General features: G+C 37.4%; 1 protein-coding gene across 2 annotated transcripts in view; it reads left to right on the top strand.

Annotated features, from left to right (window-relative positions):
• The window catches only part of SMC1B (structural maintenance of chromosomes 1B), a 69,497-nt gene that overhangs the window by 27,464 nt on the left and 18,863 nt on the right, over window positions 1-23,170 (top strand). For both annotated transcript variants that reach the window (XM_054469816.2, XM_054469817.2), the window contains exons 12-15: window positions 2,637-2,783; window positions 13,972-14,109; window positions 14,675-14,791; window positions 16,257-16,363. In XM_054469816.2, the coding sequence (XP_054325791.2) occupies window positions 2,637-2,783; window positions 13,972-14,109; window positions 14,675-14,791; window positions 16,257-16,363 (509 nt within the window). The remainder of the gene's footprint in view (window positions 1-2,636; window positions 2,784-13,971; window positions 14,110-14,674; window positions 14,792-16,256; window positions 16,364-23,170) is intronic.

Below are 23,170 nucleotides of genomic sequence, written 5' to 3'. Positions count from 1 at the left end.
CTACATTTATGATGAAGTATAACATAATGCTTAAGGGTATAAGCTATAAAGTAAGACCAGTGATGCTACTTAGTAACTAATTATGTGACTTTAGGGAAGTTTCTAAACCTCTAGTTTTAGTTTTCTCATCTAAAATTGGGGAAATAATATTACCTATTTTATAGGGTTATGAGAATTAAATTAAGTAATAACATGAAAAATGCTATTATAGTGCCTGGCAAATAGCTCTCAAAAACTGGTAGTAATTTTATTACTTACTAGTCAATTAACACATTTAATCTGGAATGTCCAGAATTGCAAATTAACAAAAAGCAGGCACTTCTTAATGAGACATGAAGATTTCCAGTGTTAAATTTATTGACTTATCTAACATGATTAATTTTTCATGCATTTTGGTGTTTCTGATCAATAATCTTAAGCATGATGTGATCACTGTCATTGAGTTCTACATGTTAAATTTAAGCTAGGGTAGTAAGTTATTAAGTGTTTTTCTTATTTTGCTGCCTAATTAACTGCACTAACATTGACTTTTGTGTATTTGTATATTTCATAGAATTGGTATTTGAAGATTTGTATAGTCAAATTAAAGAAGTCACATGAAGATATGATTGCTTATTCCTTCATATAACAAATATTTGTGGTTTCTATCTTGTTCACAGTAACATCTTTACCCCTTTAGGTTGTATCTTATTTTTATCAGTATTTCAAAATTTTAATCAGATGTATCTTATTTGTATCTTAATTATATCTCAGGAACTTTGAAAGAATTTTCTCTGTGTTTTAGATTGGGTCAAATAATTGGATAGATGTCACATTTTCACACAAATCATCTGGTGAATCATCTGCAATTTGTGCTTTTGGTTTTCTATATACTTGATACCATGTTATAGAATTTTCTTTAGTCAAACATTGCAAGTAGTATTAAATATTTTGGTTTACTTGTTTACTTATAAACTACAGTATATATAAACTACATACAGTATCTGTAAACTACAAATATGAATTACATCAATTCTGCTAGCTATAGTTTGGGCACCATATTTTAGTGATAACTCAGTTTTTACATATTTAAAAAATTTATGTGCCAAAATTTAAAAATCCTGAATCTCTTTACATATATGTAATTATTCTATCTGTTCCACTTAACCAGAGATACAATTATTTATTTTCATCTCCTATAGACTGGTTGGTTGTTACTCTAAAACATATATATTATAGAAAGATCTATTTATACTGTGCCCTTTTAATATGGTGAAGCAAAAAACAGACCCAGAAAAATGTCAGTAAGTAGCTGGAAAATTTGTGAAAAGATTATTTTTTCCAAAATTGCACATATTAAACAATAGTGAATAAAGTGCAGGGTACCACTTTGCTGGTTACCACCTGGAATAAAATATAGTTAATCTAAAACTCTTCCTTGTATCAGGATAAATTCCAGATGAATTAGAAATATTAATTTAAAAAGTAAAACCATAAAATTTTGAAGAGAAACCATGGGAAATTTTTTTTCTTTTTTTTTTGAAATGGAGTCTTGCTCTGTCACCCAGGCTGGAGTGCAGTGGTGTGATCTCTGCTTACTGCAACCTCTGCCTCCCAGGTTCAAGCGATTCTCGTGCCTCAGCCTCCCAAGTAGCTGGGATTAATGGTGCCCACCACCACGCCTGGCTAATTTTTGCATTTTCAGTAGAGATGAGGTTTCACCATGTTGGCCAGGCTCGTCTCAAACTCCTGACCTCAAGTGATCTGCCTGCCTTGGCCTCCCAAAGTGCCAGGGTTACAGGCGTGAGCCACCACTCCTGGCCTGGGAAATTTTTTCTTAATCTCAGAGACAGGAAGGCTTTTCCAATATGACAAAAAACCCAAAAGCTATAAAAGATGAATGAATTCACCTAACAAAGAGTTTCTGCATGGCAAAGACTACCATAAGAAAAATCAAAAGAAAAATGGCAAACTGGGGAAAATATTTATAGCTCATAGTAAAGAGCAGATGTTCTTACAAATCACTATGGAAAAGAACAATAATATAGTGGGAAAATGGGCAAGGATATGAACAAACTTGTTTTCATAAAAGGAAATATAATAATTCTTAAACATGAAAATGCAACCTCACTCATATGGGAAATACCCATTAAAATTACACTGAGGTACTATTTTCACCTGTCAGATTGACCAACATCAAAATGTTTAGTAACACTTTATGGGGAAAGAGATTCTTCTGTTCACTGCTGTGGGAACCTAAATTTATACCAGTTCTGTGAAGGGCAGTTATCTCACTTGTACCTTTGAGGAACTTAGCATATAGATTAGCTTACATGTGTATGAAATGATATGTGTACAAGCTTTATTCACTGAACCATTGTGTATAATAGGAAAAATTGGAACCAACCCAGATATTGATATAAGACTAAATCAATAATTTATTGCCTAGAATTGCTTTGGGCCTTAGTAAAATGGGTTTTATATTTGTGGTTTGTTTATTGTTTGGGGTCTCTTCATAAACTAGATATTTTATTAGTAAAGTTCAGTAAGTGGCTTTTCTCATATGTTTTATTCTTAGCTTTAAAAATTGCCACATTATGTCTTTATCTGTATCTTTATGTACATTTCTCCAGGGTAAAATATTTTTAATTTTACAGACAGTAGCTCTTGATGGAACATTATTTTTAAAATCTGGAGTGATCTCTGGAGGGTCAACTGACTTAAAGTACAAGGCTAGATGCTGGGATGAGAAAGAGTTAAAGAATCTAAGAGACAGACGAAGCCAGAAAATCCAAGAGCTAAAGGTAAATCCATGCCATAAAAGTTGTAATATACTAAGTAGAATAATTGTGTTTTTAAACTAGGTGGATTTTTTATAATAACAGTGCCAATTCTATAGTTTAAGAGTTCAAATAATGCAGAATGAAATAAAAATAAAAAATAAAAATCTTTCCCTTACTCTCTTATATCTCAGTGGTATTTACTAAACACAGTTTGATACATAGCTTCCAGAAATTTTCTTTGTGTGTGCAAGTGTATGCATTATTTTTCCTATTTTCTTTGTTTTATGATAGACTGTTTCTATAAATAGTGTTTGCAGCAAGTTTTTTTGTTGTTGTTGTTTTTTTTTTTTTTTTTTTTTTTGAGACAGAGTTTCGCTCTTGTTGCCCAGGCTGGAGTGCTGTGGCGCAATCTTGGCTCACCACAACCTCCGCCTCCCGGGTTCAAGTGATTCTCCTGCCTCAGCCTCCTGAGTAGCTGGGATTACAGGCACGTGCCACCATGCCCAGATAATTTTGTATTTTTAGTAGAGATGGGGTTTCTCCATGTTGGTCAGGCTGGTCTTGAACTCCTGACCTCAGGTGATCCGCCTGCCTTGGCCTCCCAAAGTGCTGGGATTACAGTCGTGAGCCACTGTGCCCGGCCTGATAGGCATTTCTTAAAGTATAACTGAGGTTGGGCATTTCCTCATGAATTTAATGGTCCTCTGTAATTTTTCCTTCTGTGAACTGCTTATTTTCTCTGCACATTTTTCTAGTACATTGTTTCTTATTTCATTACTATTTTAAGAATTATTTGTATTAAGTAAATTAGTCCTTAGTCATATGTGTTGTAAACATTTTTTCATTTGACTTTTTAGTCAGCTTCGGTTGGAATATAATTTATATACAATAACAGTCACCCTTTTTAAGTATAATTTAGTAAGTTTTGACAAATGTATGTAGTCACGTAACCATCACTGCACTCATGATATAGAACATTTTCTTCACCCCCAAAATTCCTTTGGGTTCCTTTTACTCAGTCCCCTCTTCTGGACCCCTTGGGGCCTCACAACCCAATCTACTTTCTGTCGTTATAGTTTTTCCTCTTCTAGACTTTCATATAAATGGATTCATACAGTCAGTAGTCTTTTGTGTTATGTTTTCTTCACTTAGCTTAGTATTTTTGAGATTCATGTTGTATGTATCAAAAGTTTATTCCTTTTTAATTGCTGAGTATCTCTTTCACATTGACTTTGTTCTTTTTGTCATACATGCGTTTTTAATCTTTATGTAGCCAAATTTAATCTTTTATAACTTCTGGATTTTAGGATGTGTTATGCTTAGAAAGACCAAATTCTTTCTGAAGATCACAAAAGAAGTTCAATAATGCTTCCTAATAGTGCTTTTGTGTTTTTAACATTTATATTTTTTATTCATCTGGAATTTATTTTGATGACTGGGGATCCAGCTTTATTTTTACCAACTGACTTACCATTTTACAAAAGTATCATTTGTTGAATATTGTAATTCTCTCATTTATTGAAGCCAAATTTTCCAGATGCTAAATCAATATAGAATGCTTTCAGATTATTCATTTATTGTTTCTATTGAGTTTTCTTACTTGGGTGATTCAAGCATATATTTTGGCAAGGTTACTTGACTAATTTTCATCTTTTTCTGAAGCATAAGACTACATTTTATGTTTTAATCTAAGGTATAGAAATATTCAGCTTTTAAAGATTTTAACAAATTTAGGCCTAGGCACAGAGAAAGTTCTGGGAAGATGCCAACTTAAAGTGAATCTTGCTTCCCATCCATGTCCATGCTAAGGTTCCATCTGTGTGTTACAACCTGAACCAGGTGGCAGCTAGGTGGGAATGATGTCTTGGGTTCTGAGGGAGGCTGCTGGGAAAAGCTGATATAGGGCTTTGTCTCTTTTGATGTGAAAAGTGCTTGGGTAAGAATCAGGACATAGCGGAATCTGGGGGTAAGTTAAACATTTGTCCCATGTGAGGATGCCTGGTCTTCTTGAACCCCATGAAGCTAAATATTAGCTTAGCAGGAAATTTGTGGCCTCCCTATTCCTGAGTTTGGAAGAGTCCAGGGATACCAGAGAGGTATCTTTTCCTCTGCCTCAGGGTGGTCTCTGTCTCAGGGTGGTACTGACAGTCTTCTCTTGTAATTACTGACCCTCAGGTATAGAAAATCCTTGTGGGGTGCTGTGATTTCAGGTATTTTAATACTCAGACATGATCCTCAGTGGGCAAAGAAATACGTAAACGTATCTGAGGTGTTCTAGGAGCCAGGCAATAACTTGAACAAAAAAAGTAATGGAGCATTAAGGAAATTTAGTATAGTGTCATCCTTCCCCTGCCAATCCCCAACACACAAAAAGATTTCCTAGGACTAAAAAACGTACTTCTGGCCAGGCATGGTAGCTCATGCCTGTAATCCCAGCATTTTGGGAGGCCAAGGCGGGTGGATCACCTGAGGTCAGGAGTTCGAGACCAGCCTGGCCAACAGGATGAAACTCCATCTCAAAAAAAAAAAGTAATTCTTTTATTGTTTGTTTGTTTGTTTTTTAAAGAGACAGTTCTTGCCCCATCACCCAGGCTAGAGGGCAGTGGTGCCATCATAGCTCAGTGTAACCTTGAACTCCTGGGTTCAAGGGATCCTTCCACCTCAGCCACCCAAGTAGCTGGGACTACAGAGGTGTACCACCAGGCCCTGCTAATTTTTTTTAATTTTAATTTTTTGTAGAGACAGGGCCTTGTTATATTGACCAGGCTGGTCTTGAACTCCTGCCCTTAAGCAGTCCTCCCACTTTGGCTTCCCAAAGTGCTGGAATTATACGTATAAGCCACCACCTCTGGCCAAAAACATATTTCTTAACTGTAAAATGTAGTAGATGAATTGAAGGAAAGCATGTCATTGCTGAGAACCAAATTTGTAACCTGGCAGACTAAGTGGAAGAAGCATCTCAATTAGGGTAACAAAATTACAAAGATGAAGTATGAGGAAAATAGAGACTTAGTAGATAGACTCAGGAAACTTGATGTGAGACTAATAAATTCTTGAAAGGAGGAAAAGAACACAGAGAAAGAGAAAATTAAATTAAAAACAAGAAAATTTCTCTAAGGATCAACTTTAATTGACCAGTTGAAAGGACACACAGAGTTTCATGTACGTTTGGTGAGAAAGGGCCCACAATAACACAGATCTGGGTGCAACTCCTTAACCTATAGGTTATAGAAGCAATGCTAAGCTACCTGCCCTTCAAGAAAAATTCCTTATACGTTTAAACAAAAAAAAGGCTCGTATCAGACTGCAAAACTGGATGGGACTATGGAATAATAGCTAAAAGGAAGAGGACTACAACCAAGATATTATTTACCTTTCGAGGATCTGCCAATAAGCAAATTCAGATTGTCATCCACATACTCCATGTGACAAAAATACTAGAGAAAGTACTCTTAAGTGGCTGGGAGCAATAGCTCATACCTGTAATCCCAGCACTTTGGGAGGCTGAGGCTGGTGCATCACTTGAGGCCAGGAAGGAGTTTAAGTCCAGCCTGGCCAACATGGTGAAACCCTGTCTCTACTAAAAATACAAAAATTAGCTGGGCGTGGTGGCCTGCACCTGTGAATCCAGCTACTTGGGAGGCTGGGGCAGGAGACTCGCTTGCACCCAGGAGGCGGAGGTTGCAGGGAGCCCAGATTGTGCCACTGCACTGCAGCCAAGAATTCACTCCAGAGCAAGAATCTGTCTCAAAAAAAAAAAAAAAAAAAAGGTAAAAAGAAAAAGGAAAGTACTCTAAGCAACACATGAATTAGAATAGACCTAATTATAATAAACGAATAGTGCTAAACGAACTCAGCAAAGTCAAGGAATAAGAAGTGGAGAGAAAGGTCAATGTGTTCCAAAAGTCTCATCTGTGAGGAGAGGAAGTTAGAATATTCTAAAGACCGTATGTATATTGGGCGCAGGGGGACAGGAGGGACTCGAGTGTTAAGTATACCAAGCTAACACAGGGACAAATAGAAAACTAATAAAAATGAGTGAAAAGAATAAAACAAAAGTAAGATGGAAGAAATGAAAGTTTTGTATGTCAATGATTACGGTAAACATGAGTAGATTTAAGTCTCCCATTAAAAGATCAAGATTCATAGATTAAAAAAGTGAGTGTTATTTACAAGAAGTCATTTTAAAACTGAATGTTGAGGCTGGGCGTGGTGGCTCACGCCTGTAATCCCAACACTTTGGGAGGCCAAGGTGGGTGGATCACTTTAGGCCAGGGGTTCAAGGGATCGAGACCAGCCTGGCCAACATAGTGAAACCCTGTCTCTACTAAAAATACAAAAATTAGCTGGGCTTGGTGGCACGCACCTGCAGTCCCAGCTACTCAGGAGGCTGAGGCAGGAGAATCGCTTGAACTGGGAGGCAGAGGTTGCAGTGAGCCAAGATCATGCCGCTTCGCTCCAGCCTGGGCAACAAGGCAAGACTGTCTCAAAAGAAAAGAAAAAAGAAAAAACCCTGAATGTTGAAAAATAATGGGATGCTTACCTGACAAATGCAAACAAAAAGAAAACAAAAGTAATAATATCAGACAATGTGAACTTTAAGTTTAAAAATCCTTGTGTGTAGTAAGCTTTCAGTAAGTACTTATAATTTAATTGAATAAAGAAGATTATATGTAACATAAGACAAAGATTTCCATTATAAAACTGTTTGCAGCACATAGCACCTAAATATTAATATTTAGAGTGAGACTAATTTTATTTAATAGAATGGAAAAGATAACTCAGGAGTTGGAAAATCACTCTTAGAAGGAAAGGTTAAGTGTTTAGTTTGGTTGAATTAGGTAAAAGAAGGCTTGAAACTACTTCTTAATAAAAATAAAAATATAGTGGAACATTTCAGCAGAGTGACTTCTGAGTAAGTTACACGCTTTTATGCTTTAGTTTCCTCATCAGTATAATGGGGATAATAATAACATCTATTTCGTAGCATTAAGAGGATTAAGTTGATTAATAAATGTAAATTGCATAGAACAGTAAGTGCTCAATAAATGTGAGATACTGTTAAAAATATCTATTAAACATTTATGAAAATTAATCATACGCTTGGCCACAATGGAAACCTCAATAGTTTTTTAAAAGTAGAGCTTTTTATAGGTCACCTAGATCATAATTTAATGAAATAAGAAATAGTGACCAAAATAATATTTGTCTCTATAGAAATTAAGAAGTGTACTTGTAGATAGTTTGGGGATTAAGGAAGTAATCCAGAGGCAAATTACAAAATATTTCAAAAATGATTAATAGGAATATACTTCCTAGCATTATCTTTGAGACACAGTAAAAGCTACATCAAGAGGAAAATGTCTACATTACTAAAGAAGAAAGAAAAATATAAGGGAACTTATTAGTCACTTTAAAAAAAAATAGAGGAATCACAGACTGGGCAACATAGTGAGACCTCTTCTCTACAAAAAATAAAAAATGAAAAAATTAGCTGGGAGTGGTGGCATGCACCTGTAGTCCCAGCTACTTGGCAGGAGGATCACTTAAGCCTGGGAGGTCAAGGCTGCAGTGAGCAGTGATCATGCCACTGCACTTCAGCCTGGGTGACAGAAGGAGACCCTGTCTCAAAAAAAAAAAAAAAAAAAAGGAAAGCAATTAGAACAACTGGTCAGGCGTGATGGCTTTTGCCTGTAATCTCTGCACTTTGGGAAGCCAAGGCAGGAGGATCACTTGAGCCCAGGAGTTCGAGACCAGCCTGGACAACATGGTAAGACCCCATCTCTGTTTAAAAATAAATAAAAATAAAAGAAATTAGAATACCCACAAAATAACAAAAGTTATACAAGGAAATTTTTTGTTTTTTGAGACAGAGTCTCACTCTGTTGCCCAGGCTAGAGTACAGTGGGTGATCTTGGCTCACTGCAACCTCTGCCTCCTGGGTTCAAGCAATTCTCCTGCCTCAGCCTGCCGAGTAGCTGGGATTACAGGCACGCACCACCATGCCCAGTTAATTTTTTGTATTTTTAGTAGAGACGGGGTTTCACCATGCTGGCCAGGCTGGTCTGGAACTCCTGACCTTGTGATCTGCCTGCCTTGGCCTCCCAAAGTGCTGGGATTACAGGCATGAGCCACCATGCCCAGGCTAGGAAATTTTGTTAAAGCTGACATTAATTTCGTAGAAAACAACTCAAAATAGAAAAGGGGCAAATCTAAAAGCTAGTGCTTTTGAAAGACTAGATAAACTCTGCAGTCCTAATGAAGGAAAAAAAAGCTAGAAGCAAACATACATGATCAGAAATGAAAACATTAAAATAATTTTAAAAGCATCCTACATGCAAATAACTGGTTTTAAAAATTGAAAATCTGGAAGAAATGGATATTTTTTAGAAAATATAAATTACCAAGATTGAACAAAAAAAAATGAAATGTTTGAAAAGATAGGCAGTGGTGTGGTTTGCTGGCCTAATCCCCATCCACAGTTTCCTTCCTTTCTAGACTCTATTACAAGATTGTGAAAAACAAAAGCAACTTAATTTCACAAGTTGCCTTGTAGCTAGGGCTGGCCATGTGACAAGTTTTGGCCAGTGAGATATAAATGAAAGTTTTGGTGTTCTGCATTTCTTCCTCTTGACTGGAATGCAGTCAAGATGCAGCAGCAATATTGCACCAAGGGAAAAGCAAACATGAGGATCAAAGCCATTGTACTAAGGAGCTGAAAATTAGTTCCATTATTGAGTCATGGCATCAGTCTAACTAGTTTTGTGTGAGGAAAAAAAAAACAAAATATTTAATGCCACTGTGATCTACACTGAAAAAAGACTTCGGGAATATAAAATGGTGTATCATATCATGGAAAATGGTATGATGGCTTCTCAAAAAATCAAAAACAGAATTACCATATGATCCAGCAATTCTTTTTTTTTGTCACCCCAGAAACCTGTGAATATGTTACGCATATACCCAAAACAAGAAAGCAGGGTCTCAAAAGGAGATTTATACACCCATGTTCATAGCAGCATTATTCACAATAGCCAAAAGGTAGAAGCAATCCAGGTGTCAATCAATAGATGAATGGATAAACAGAATGTGGTATATACATACAATGGAATATTATTCAGCATTAAAAAGGGAGGAAATTGTGGCATATGCTACAACATAGATGAAACTTGAAGACAAATACTGTCTGATTCCACTAACATGAGGTACCTAGAGTAGTCAAATTCATAGAGACAGAAAGGAGACCAGTGGTTGCCAGTGGCTGGAGAAGGGGAGAGAATGAGTTGTTGTTCAAGTGAGACAGTGTCAGTTTTGCAAGATGAAGAGATCTGGAGATTGCTTGCACACAATGTGGATATATTTAAACACTACTGAACTGTACACTTAGAAATGGTAAAGATCTCACAACTATGCTTGACTAGCCAAATAAAAATGGTAACGATGGTAAATTTTATGGTACGTATATTTTACCACAAGTAAAAACCAAAAATAACCTCTGGGACCAGATGAGTTTACAGCTCAGTTCTATGTAATATATAAAAAAGATGGAAACTTTCCAGCTTATTTTATAAAGGTAGTATAACTTTAATATAAAATATATAGTACAAAAAATAAAACTAAAAACTGACTTCCCTTATGAGTATAAATATATAATATCTAAATAAAATGTCAGTATTAGAGAATTGAACACTGTAGTAAAATAATACATCTGACGATAGAATTTATTTCACAAATACATGGGTGTTTAAGTGATCATCATAATCTATTATATTAATGAATTAAAGGCAGGAGAAAAGTCATGTCATCATATGTAGAAAAGGTATTTGATAAAATTCAGCAGCCAGACCTAGTTAAAATACTACTAAGTAAAAGACTAATTAGTGGAAATTATTTAAATAAAATAAATAGCTCTTGAACAGAAATAATTGCTTAAATGGTGAAAACACTGAAATCATTTTATTTAAAATCAAGAAATAGACAGTTATCTGTTATCCCTATTCAATGTAGTCTTGGAAGTGTGAACCCTGAATATCTGAGACAGGTCTCAGTTAATTTAGAAAGTTTATTTTGCCAAGGTTGAGGACGCACATCCATGACACAGTCTCAGGAGGTCCTGACAGCATGTGCCCAGGGTGGTCAGAGCAGAGTTTGGTTTTATACATTTTAGGGAGAAATGAGACATCGATCAACATATGTAAGATGAATATTGGTTCGCTCTGGAAAAGGCAAGACAACTGGAAGCAAAGGCAGGATAACTTGAAACAGAGAGGGGGCTTCCAGGTCATAGGTAGATAAGAGACAAATGGTTGCATTATTTTGAGTTTCTGATTAAGCCCCTCCAAAGGAGGCAGTCAGATATGCATTTATCTTGGTGAGCAGAGGGGGGACTCTGAATAGAATAGGAGGCAGGTTTCCTCTAAGCAGTTCCCAGCTTGACTTTTCCTTTAGCTTAGTGATTTTGGAGCCCCAAGATTTATTTTCCTTTCACATTTCCCCCCTTTTCTTTTTAAGAATATTTTGGAGAAAGCATTTTAGAGGAAAATGAGTCTCTGGTCTCAGGTTTCATGTGATCTCTCATGGCTAGGATGGTTTATTTCTAGATGAGTAGGTTCCAAGTTACCAGGAAAGCTGATTTTCTCATGTCCTGTGAAAATAGGGGAAGGAAGGAAGAACAACAAAAAACAAAAGAACAATCCTGGAAATCGATATAGGCCACATTACTCTGAAGTCCATACATTAGTAGGCAGGTGTGAAAGTGGCTTATGTACATAAATAGGTTGCTGTTATTTTCTTCTGAAGTTTAAGTTGTCTAGCTTCAGTTCGTAGGGCTTTACGAAAAGCACAGCTTAGTTTTCAGCGACTCCAAATTAGGAAAAATGGGGAAAAAAGAAGGAAATAATTGAAAACATTATTTTGAAGACTTGTAACCAAGAAAAATTAGAATTTGGTCCAAACTGTAAAAATTCAAAAACATTAGGCAAGACTAGAATCTAACAACAGGTGTACTAGTTTTTGAAACATAATTTTTCTCTCTCCAGTTTTCCATTTTTACTAAAGACAAATCACGGTAGGACTGAATTGCTGTATTTTACTGGGCCTGCTGTATTTTATTTGTACACATGTTGCAAGAATAATTTTTTTACATCAAGCCCAATCTCTAGAAAGACCATTATAATTTCCCTTTAATTAGAGACAACTTGATCATCTAAAAGTTTTTTGTTTTTTTTTCTATAAATCCTTTTATTGTGACTTACACAGACCACTCATGATATGCTTGAACTTTCTGGTTTGTCCTGAACATCCCTTTTTCTTAAACAACCAGTCATTTTATTCTAGGACTAAATTTACTATACAAGATTCTTTCTCATATAAAATTATTTCTCTTTAAGCTTTCTTACCAAAAAAAAAAAAAAAACCCTCTTTGTTTTTATAACTTTCTTTTCTCTTATTTTCTGGTTCCTTTTACCTTGTTTTATACATAATCTTTAAATAAGCTTTGAATTAGACAAAAATTGTTCACCTTTTTGAAATGGACATCCTTTTTTTTAGAATGTTTTCCTACAATATATTTTTATTGGAAAATACGCAATAATGAAATATCTATTATTTAATATAACTTTAGATTCCAAATTATGAGTTTGTCTACAAGTATTTATCCCATCACATTTGCCTAATTATTTTAATCATTTACCTAGATTACTTATGAAAACTGCAATAGTCATCATTTAAAGTTATGGAACTGCCATTGCAAAATTATAACTGAGGCAGTGAAAAACATCTGACTTAACTGACCCTACCTCGCTTCTAACCTCCAAGTTGTCCTTGTTCATTCCTGGGCCTAGGCCAAACTAACTTTGGGAGGAAGTTAGGTTATAGTTTAGCTTTGAAACGAAGACAGTAACAGCCCTTTCCCAAAACAAACCTTACTGCTTGTGGACTAGACTGCCTAAAGTCTCAGATTAGAAGTTATGGTAATCTTACTAAATTCAAGATATAGCTATTTACGGGTACCTTACAGGTTAATGAAACAACAGGAATTCCAGAAATAGAGCCCAGTATACTTAACAATTAATGTTGAGCAAAGATGATGTTTCAGTTCAGTGAGAAAAGGGTAGATTATTTAATAAATGGTATCGGCACATCTGGAGAAAGTAATTTTGTGCCCCATCTTATTGTAAACCGAAGGTATCTTGAGACAGGTCTCAATCAATTTAGAAATTTATTTTGCCAAGGTTAAGGACATGTCTGTGACACCGCCTCAAGAGGTCCTGAGAACGTGTGCCCCAGGTCACCAGGCTGCAGCTTGGTTGTATATGTTTTAGGAGACTTAAGACATCAATCAATACATGTCAGATGTACCTTGGTTAAGTCCAGAAAGGCAGGAGAACTGGGAGCTGGGGGTTGGAGAAAGCCCTTCCAAGTTATAGGTAGATTCAGAGTTTCTGCTTGGCAGTTGGTTGAAAGAGTTTATCTAAAGACCTGGAGTCGGCCGGGCGCAGTGGCTCACGCCTGTAATCCCAGCACCGTGGGAGGCTGAGGCGAGCGGATCACAAGATCAGGAGATTGAGATGATCCTGGCTAACACGATGAAATCCCGTCTCTACTAATAATACAAAAAATTAGCCGGGCGTGCTGGCGGGCTCCTGTAGTCCCAGCTACTTGGGAGGCTGAGGCAGGAGAATGGTGTGAACCCAGGAGGCAGAGCTTGCAGTGAGCCAAGATTGTGCCACTGCACTCCAGCCTGGGCGACAGAGCAAGACTCTGTCTCAAAAAAAAAAAAAAAAAGACCTGGAGTCAATGGGAGGGAGTGTCTGAGGGAGTTAATTTGGTTGAGTAATAAGGTGAGTGAAAGAAGAAGGGAATGAGAGAGGCAAGCCAAAAGGTAAAGATGCACTAAAAACAAGGCAATTACATGATCCTATATATGTCATTAATGTGCGTTGGATGGAATATACACACCCCTCTTCATTTTCCATTCCCAATTCTTTCCTATTAAGCAGTGTTCGTTTTTTTGAGGAAGCTGTATGGCATTTTGGTTACTCCAGATCACTAATGTACTAAATTGCCCAGTCTCTTATCAGAGGAAAGGGAGGTAAGGTGCAGGTGTGGTGGTATGTAAAAATCAGTGAATTATTACATATAAAAGCACTTTGAAAAGTGAAAGGGCTTTTCTATCATAAAATATTCTCGTATTTTTCTTTCTTTTTAGGATTTAATGAAGACACTCCGCAAAGAAACAGATTTGAAACAAATACAGACCCTGGTACAAGGAACTCAAACACGACTCAAATATTCACAAAATGAACTAGAGATGATTAAAAAGAAGCACCTTGTTGCTTTTTACCAGGTAATATAGACTTACATAAAATATGATAAGCATTTGATCCAGAACATAGAATTTCAGGAATTACATTTATATAGCTCCATGTAATTTTTAGATACTGTTTTTTTTTCCTGAGACAGAGTCTCACTCTGTCACCCAGGCTGGAGCGCAGTGGCTTTATTTCTGTTCGCTGCAACCTCCATCTCCCAGGTTCAAGTGATCCTCCTGCCTCAGCCTCCCGAGTAGCTGGGATTACAGGCATGTAATTTTTATATTTTTTTTAGTAGAGATGGGGTTTCACCATGTTGGCCAGGCTGGTCTCAAACTCCTGACTTCAGGTGATCTGCCCACCTTGGCTTCCCAAAGATTACAGCCACCATGCCCGGCCAATTTTTAGATACTTTATCCCATGATTGAGATTATATTATAGTCCTGTAATTATTTATGTGGTATTTAATCTTTTATCCAGGTGAATTCATCTTATCTCATAGATTCTTCTTTTATTCTGAAAGATACCTATCACATTTTTGGCTTCACTATATAAAGCTAAAACAGCCATGTTAAAAAAATTTTTCTCTTTTGTTATTAGGAACAATCTCAGCTACAAAGTGAACTACTAAATATTGAGTCTCAATGTATTATGTTGAGTGAAGGAATCAAGGAACGACAACAAAGAATTAAAGAATTTCAAGAAAAGATAGATAAGGTCATGAATGTTATATTTATTCCTAAATGGTATATGTAGTTCTAGACCAGATACTAGATTTAGAGCTTCTTAAATATATGCTAAAGCAAAGGTTGATAGGTAACAGTGCCATATCAGAAACAACAATGTTGTAAGCTAAGTTTTATTGGTTTGCCAAATTAATTTCCTTGTGTTTTTTGAGAACCTCTGTTGCTCACCTCAAGAGACAATGACCTGTGCTTACTCTCCTCTGCACTCCAACCTCTCCTTGCCCATTGTGAAAATTATAGTCTCATTCTTTTCTCCCACTTCCCTAATACCATGAGGGAAAGAACTGTCATTCAGCTTATCTTTTAAGGTTATTTATTTACTCAGTAGTTTTTTTTAAAACACCTATTCTGTGTCAGGCACAGTACTTGGCTCTAGGACAATAAAATTTGGTCACCTAGCTTCTGCTTATAAAGGGATAGAAACTTCCTGATTTAATTCATTCCACTGTGGAGTATCTCTGATCCTTAGAAAGTGATTTGTTACACCACCCATCAATTAATTCCACCCATTGCTTTTAGGCCTGACGTTTACCACATGATTTGGAACCACACTTATGTTACTTCCTAATTAGTTATCTCTTTTCCAGGTTAAATATCCCTAGTTTCTTTATTCATTTCACATTGCCATGGATTTAAGACCAGCTCTGGTAACCATCCTCTGGATGTTATCAATGCCCCTGAACAGAGCATGATGTCAAAATATTGTCTGTACAGCATATTGTGGGTCTTTATGTTTATAACTGTAACTTTTCATGACTTGGATTATCTAGTCAAGCTAACTGTAGCTTACTACTGCATCAGTCATATCACATTCATATTTAATGTATATTCAACTAAAATCTGAAAGTTTTTTAAATGTCCTGTTCTTAAAATAGGTCTTTCTCATCCTATAATTTATACATAAAATCAGCTTTAAAACATTGAGGTTAAATTTTACTTTGTTGAATTTCCCCATTCTAGCTTTTCCAAGTCTTTTTCATTCTTAATTCTATGCCCCATTCCACTTGTTATTATACTGGCAAAGGTGCTAATGTATTACTCATACATAAAGAATCTTTCCTTTATTTATGTAGAATGTAATATTTTGGTGGGTCTAAAGTAAAAGGAATTCTTCCAGTTTTATACTAAACATTCATAAAGCCAAAGCACTTAATAAGGCCAATTATGATCTTTCTTAGTTTTTTTGAATAAGAAATTTGAAAGCCAAAGCATTTAATAAGGCCAATTATGATCCTTCTTAGTTTTTTTAATAAGAAATTTGAAATTAATTTATGGAATTAAAGGAACAGAAAGTACTGGCTTCTTAGAATACAGTAATGCTTGGTGGGATTAGTTTTTGGCCTAATTCAGGAAAATCTTGGAGGGAAAAACATATTTAAGATTATATATTTCTTAAAATTGCTTATTAAATCAATTGTTTTAAAATAATTTAAAAGGTAGAAGATGATATCTTCCAACACTTCTGTCAAGAAATTGGTGTGGAAAATATTCGTGAATTTGAGAACAAACATGTTAAACGGCAACAAGAAATTGATCAAAAAAGGTATTTTTATAAAAAGATGTTGGTAAGGAGCTTACATATTTATAAAAATAGTTATTATTTCATAATTTAGAGGAATTATGCCTGAGTTTCATTTCATCAAGAAACAGCTAGGCCGGGCGTGGTGGCTTACGCTTGTAATCCCAGCACTTTGAGAAGCCAAGGCAGGCGGATCACGAGGTCAGGAGATCGAGACCATCTTGGCTAACATGGTGAAACCCCATCTCTACTAAAAATACAATAAAAATTAGCCAGGCGTGGTGGCAGGTGCCTGTAGTCCGAGCTACTCGGGAGGCTGAGGCAGGAGAATGGTGTGAACCCAGGAGGCGGAGCTTGCAGTGAGCGGAAATTGTGCCACTGCACTCCAGCCTGGACGACGGAGCGAGACTCCATCTCAAAAAAAAAAAAAGAAACAGCTAGTAAAAATTTATATTCTTACAAAGAGATCTAACTTTTTGTTCCATAATTTTTTAAAGAGAGAAAGCATAAATACACAAAATAAGAGAATAGGGGCATAATTACATGTATACTGGTTATTAAAAGAATAAGACAATAGGCCAGGTGCAGTGGCTCACGCCTGTAATCCCAGCACTTTGGGAGGCCAAGGCAGGCGGATCACGAGTTCAGGAGATCGAGACCATCCTGGCTAACATGGTGAAACCCTGTCTCTACTAAAAATACAAAAAATTAGCTGGGCATGGTGGCAGGTGCCTGTAGTCCCAGCTACTCAGAAGGCTGAGGCAGGAGAATGGCATGAACCTGGGAGGTGGAGCTTGCAGTGAGCCGAGATCGTGCCACTGCACTCCAGCCTGGGTGACAGAGCAAGATTCCATCTCAAAAAAAAAAAAAAAAAAAAAAAGAATAAGACAATAATTTGCTTGTCTGTAAATATTCATATATGTAGTTAGTAAGTGGTAATTTTCAAGAAATAATATATTACCAAAAATTATCTCAAACAAGATAGAAAAATCTAAGATGGCAAGTTACAATAGGAAGATAAAGTAAAAAGGCTTCCTACCCACCCCATTGCCAAATACACCAGGTATAGATAGCTTCACATGTGAATGATCTCAGCAAACTTTAAAGGCACATGTAACTTCAGTGTTTAATGTCTAAACAGATGTTCAATATTAAAATTGTTTCAGGCCGGGTGTGGTGGCTCATGCCTGTAATCCCAACACTTTGGAAGGCCGACCGAGGCAGGTGGGTCACGAGGTCAGGAGTTCAAGACCAGCCTGGCCAAGATGGTAAAACCCCATCACTACTAAAAATACAAAAATTAGCCAGGCGTGGTGGTGGGTGCCTATAATCCCAGCTCCTTTGGAGGCTGAGGCAGAGAATTGCTTGAACCCAGGAGGCAGAAATTGCAGTGAGCCGAGATCATGCCAGTGCACTCCAGCCTGGGTGACAGAGCGAGACTCGATCTCAGAAAAAAAAAAAAAAAAACTGTTTCAGAATGTAGAAGAGGAAAAAATGCATCTTTTTATAAAAGGAACATATTACTGATTCCAAAATTCAAAAAAGTATACATACAATAAGAAACTGTAAATCAATCTCACCTATAAATAACCAAGTAAAACAAGGTTAAATACAAATCAGCAGTACAACAACAAAATAATGTACCGTTATCTAGTGGGCTTTATATCAGAACTATAAGGATGGTTCTGTATCAGGAAATCTATTGTTTAATTCACCATATTAAGAAAAAATCATATGATCAACTCTAAGGATGATGAAAAAACACTTGACAAAATTCAGCATTTATTCTTGATTGAATATTCTTAAGATGTGAATAGTTAAGATACCTATGATATGAAAAAATACATCTGAGAAATCAGCATTGTGGTTTCATGGTTTCACTTCCTAGTAATGTCAGAAATTAGAGATACTCAGTATCACTATTATCTAATATTATTCTAGAGATACTAGTCAATAAAGTTAGACAAGAAAAATAAAGTATACAAATTCGGCAGTGACGTCACCAAAATGTCAGAATAGAATCAAGCTGGCTTCACTGCTTCCCAGAGAAAACCAAAAACAAATATACAGTGCTGAGATTGTCACCAGCAATATCTCAGAATTCAAAAACAAGAATGAGACAGTTCCTGAAGCCACAGAGCAGTAAAAAATCTTGCAGACAGTAAGATAGTTGGACTTATATCTGTGGTGCCCTTCTCCCAATATGTCAGGCACCAAGTGTGCAGAAAAATTTCCCCTGACTCATGGTTACTACCCTGGAAAGAGTGAGATCAAGGTGGACAACCAGCTTCCTCACCATCTTGGGTTCCCTGGCAAGGGGCCTGTCCCTGCCTCAGCCCATAGGAAGTATCACTGAAGGAAGAAAAGTTCCTGAGGACCGACAGACAAAGCAGTGAAGCAGGACTAGCATCCCCAGTCCAGGAAGCTCTGCTGTGTAACTTGGTCAAAGGAGACACCAAATTAGAGTGGCTGTTCAGCAGCACCACACAGAGGTAGGTTCCATATGTCCCCTGGGCACCGGCCTGTAGCCAGCCTTCCCAAACTGTCAGGATATCCCCTTTAGGACCTCCCCCATGCAAGATAGGCAACGCTCCAAAGTTTGCTGGAGCTGAAGCAAACCTGAGCTTAAGGCATCACCTGGTGCCAAAAAGCAGGCAGTGAGCCTATCAGAGGGGAAAAAAGAAAAGGTACCCAACAGGTATACTGCAAAGAAATTTCTAAGCAAACATACCAAATAAAAAAACAAAAACAAGCCAGACAGAGATAATCCTTTAATGTGAAGAGATAGATGTACATACAGAAGAAACGATAGCAAATGGGGAACCATGACCTCCCAAAACAGACAAAGCAAGGAGCCAGTAACTGAGCCTAGTGAGACTAGTAGGCAAGCTCTCTGATCAAGAACTTAAAGTAGAAGTTTTAAGGAAACTTGGTGATCTCCAAAATAACAGAAAAGCAACTCAGAAATTTATCAGAGAAGCTTAACAAAGAGATTGAAATGCTGGAACTGATAAATACATTTGCTGAACTGAAAAATTCCTTAGAGGCTGTCAACAGCAGAATGGATCAAGCAGAGGAAACAATCAGTAAACTTGAAGATAGGCTACGGAAAAGACAAGAGAAAAAAAGAATGAAAGGAATGAAGAATGCCTACAAGATATGGAAAAGTATCTCAAGAGCAAATCTAAGAATTATTTGTGGCTGAGTGCAGTGGCTTATGCATGTAATCGCAGCACTTAGTTTTTTGGAGTTTTGCCATGTTGGCCAGGCTAGTCTCAAACTCCTGACCTCAGGTGATCCATGCACCTCGGCCTCCCAAAGTGCTGGGATTACAGGTGTGAGCCACCACGCCTAGCCAGATTTTACTTAATGTATTTTCAAGCCTTGTTATTAGGTGCATACATATTTGGGATCACTGTCTTTTTGATGAATTAATTCATCATCATAAAATGCCCCCTCTTTAACCTTGTCATATTTCTTCTTCTGAGGTAAACTTTGAACTTGTCTAGTTATATGACTTTAAGTAACATTTATATACTGACATTCCCAAAATTTGTATCTCTAGCCTGGACCTCTTATTTAGACTTGCTTTCTAAATAATTCTGCCTATTACAATGTTTATTGAAGTTCTCACAAAAATCCAACTGGAGGCTGGACACGGTAGCTGACACCTGTAATCCTAACAATTTGGGAGCTCGAGGCAGGCAGATCACCTGAGCTCAGGAGTTTGAGACCAGCCTGGGTAACATGGTGAAACATCATTTCTACTAAAAATACAAAAATTAGCTGGGCGTGGTGGCACATGCCTGTAGTCCCAGCTACTCAGGAGGTTGAGGCAAGAGAATTGCTTGAACCTGGGAGGCAGAAGTTGCAGTGAGCCAAGATTGTTCCACCAGATTCCAGCCTAGGTGACAGAGGGAGACTCTGTCTCAAAAAAAAAAAAAAAAAAAACCCAAAAAACAATCAAAATGGAATTCTAGTTGAGATTGCATTGGATTGATAGATTTGTGGAGAATTGATACCTTCAAAATATTGTCATCCCATCTAAAAACATAGAATGTCTTTCCATTTATTCTAATCATCTATATCCTTTATTAGAATTTTGGAGTTTTTTTTCCCATAGAGATCTATGTTTTCTTATTAATTTCTAGATAATTATAGGGTTTATTTTTTTCTTGTGAACAGTATGTGTTTTTATGATGCTTTTGCTAGTTGGTTTCTACTAGTGTAGAAAAATAATCTCAAATTTTATTTTATCATTATTAATTCAGGGTCTCACTCTGTCACCCAGGCTGGAGTGCAGTGGCATAATCTTGGCTCACTGCAACCTCTGCCTCCTGGGCTCAAGTGATCTTCCCACCTCAGCCTCCCAAGTAGCTGGGACCACAGGTGTGTGCCAACATGCCCAGCTAATTTTTGTATTTTTTGTAGAGATGGGGTTTTGCCATGTTGCCCAGGCTGGTCTTCAATTCCTGGGATCAAGCGATGTGCCCACCTCAGCCTTCCAAAGTGCCCGAGATTACAGGTGTGAGCCACCATGCTCAGCCTAATCTCAAATTTTAGATTGATCTAACATCTAGTAACTTTAATAAATCCTCTGTTGCTTGTAGTAGCTTATTCACTGTGTATTGTAGGTACTGAGTTTGAGATGTCTGTGATATCCACTTAGAGGTATAGAATGGGTAGCTGAATACACAAGTTAGGAGTTCAAAGGAGAGGCCCAGGCTAGAGGTATAAATTTTGGGAATGTCCGTATATAAATGGCACTTGAAGTCATGTAACTACACAAGAGCAACAATGGAATGAATGTGGATAGAAAGGAGAAGAGATCCGGCCGGGCGTGGTGGCTCACGCCTGTAATCCCATCACTTTGGGAGGCTAACGTGGGCGGATCACGAGGTCAGGCGATCAAGACCATCCTGGCTAACACGGTGAAACCCTGTCTCAACTAAAAATGCAAAAAATTAGCCGGGCGTGGTGGCAGGTGCCTGTAGTCCTAGCTACTTGGGAGGCTGAGGCAGCAGAATGGCATGAACCCGGGAAGCGGAGCTTGTAGTGAGCCGAGATCGTGCCACTGCACTCCAGCCTGGGCAACAGAGCGAGACTCCATCTCAAAAAAAAAAAAAAAAAGAAAGGAAAAGAGATCCTACAAGATGTTAGCAAGTTGAAGAGATGAGAAAGAACCATTAAAAGAGCAGCTAGTTGGGGGAAAGGAAAGCCAGGGTAATGTGACACCCCAAAGCCAAGTGAAGAAGCGTCCCACTTCTACATCATCTGTATGTCTGCCTCCTGCGGCACAAATAAATTTCTTAACCTCTCCTACAGGCAGTGTGGTCGCGGATTAAGAGCAGGGATTCCGTTGTCCCCCTGTCTGAGTGTGTCATCCCTGGCTCTACCACTAAGTGGGTAGCCTTGGGCAAGTTGCTTAACTCTCTGTTCCTTGGTCTTCTCATCTGTTAAATAAAGATGATAATATTACTGACCTAGTAGAGTTTTACAACTTGTAAGTTAATTCATGTAAAAACTTTTATAACAGTGTCAGGTATATAGTAACCTCTCATTAAATAGTTTTTAATGTTTTAATTGTTATAGTTGTTTTTGTATTAGCAGCATCTAGCACAATAGCTGTTAGTACTTAAAAATGTTTCTTGAACAAATGATTCTGTTAGCAGGGTGTGTGGAGGGGCAGGGTGAGCATGGAAAGGATGAGCTACAGTTGACAATGGAATTCTTTATGAGGAGTATATGAAGCTGGCAAAGTAGGAATGAAAGTTCCCAAGTTTGGTGTTTATATAAGAATAGTTATTTGGGCCAGGCACAGTGGCTCACGCCTGTAATTCCAGCACTTTGGGAGGCAGAGGCAGGTGGATCACTTGAGGTCAGGAGTTCGAGACCAGCCTGGTCAACATGGCGAAACCCTGTCTCTATTAAAAATACAAAAATTAGCCGGGCATGGTAGCACACACCTGTAATCCCAGCTACTAGGAAGGCTGAGGCAGGAGAATTGTTTGAACCCAGGGGGCGGAGGTTGCAGTGAGCTGAGATCGCATCACTGCATTCCAGCCTGAGCAACAGAGTGAGACTCCGTCTCAAAAAAAAAAAAAGTTATTTGAAAAGACTAAATAATAAGAATAAACACATAAAGAAAAAGAGGAGAGGAAATCTGTAGATTATAAAAGATTTAAGAAACACATCATCCATATGCAATGTGTGGATACTGATTCAAACAACCAATTTTTCTTTTTTTTTTAAAGAAGTTTTTTTGTTTCTGCTTTTGTTTTTTTGAGATGGAGTCTCACTTTGTCACCCAGGCTGGAGTGCAGTGGTGTGATCTCAACTCGCTGCAACCTCCGCCTCCCGGGTTCAAGCAGTTCTTACCACCTCAGCTTACTGATTAGCTGGGACTGCAGGTACACGCCACCAAGCCTGGCTAATTGTTGTATTTTTAGTACAGGTGGGGTTTCACCATGTTGGCCAGGCTGGTCTCGAACTCCTGACCTCAAGTGATCTGCCACCTTGGCCTCCCAAAATGCTGGGATTACAGGCATGAGCCACTGCGCCCAGACTAAAAGAAAATTTTTAAAAAGGAAATTTGGCAATGACAGCAATTTGGTATTAATGAATTATATTTTAGCCATAATACTTTATGGTTATGAGTTAAAAGTCATTTCACTTCTAGAGATACATACAAAAATGCTTACAGGTGAAATTACATCACGTCTAGAACTTGCTTCAAATAAGCCAGTGGTGTGAGGGGCAATTAGTGGAGTTATAGATGAAACAAGAATGACCATGAATTGATAATTATTAAGTTGGGTGACAGCTACTTGG

Source organism: Pongo pygmaeus, chromosome 23, assembly GCF_028885625.2.
Source record: "Pongo pygmaeus isolate AG05252 chromosome 23, NHGRI_mPonPyg2-v2.0_pri, whole genome shotgun sequence".
In the NCBI taxonomy this organism is placed as follows: domain Eukaryota; kingdom Metazoa; phylum Chordata; class Mammalia; order Primates; family Hominidae; genus Pongo; species Pongo pygmaeus.
Note: the sequence above shows the minus strand (reverse complement) of the source record. Positions and strands in the feature narration are given on the sequence as shown.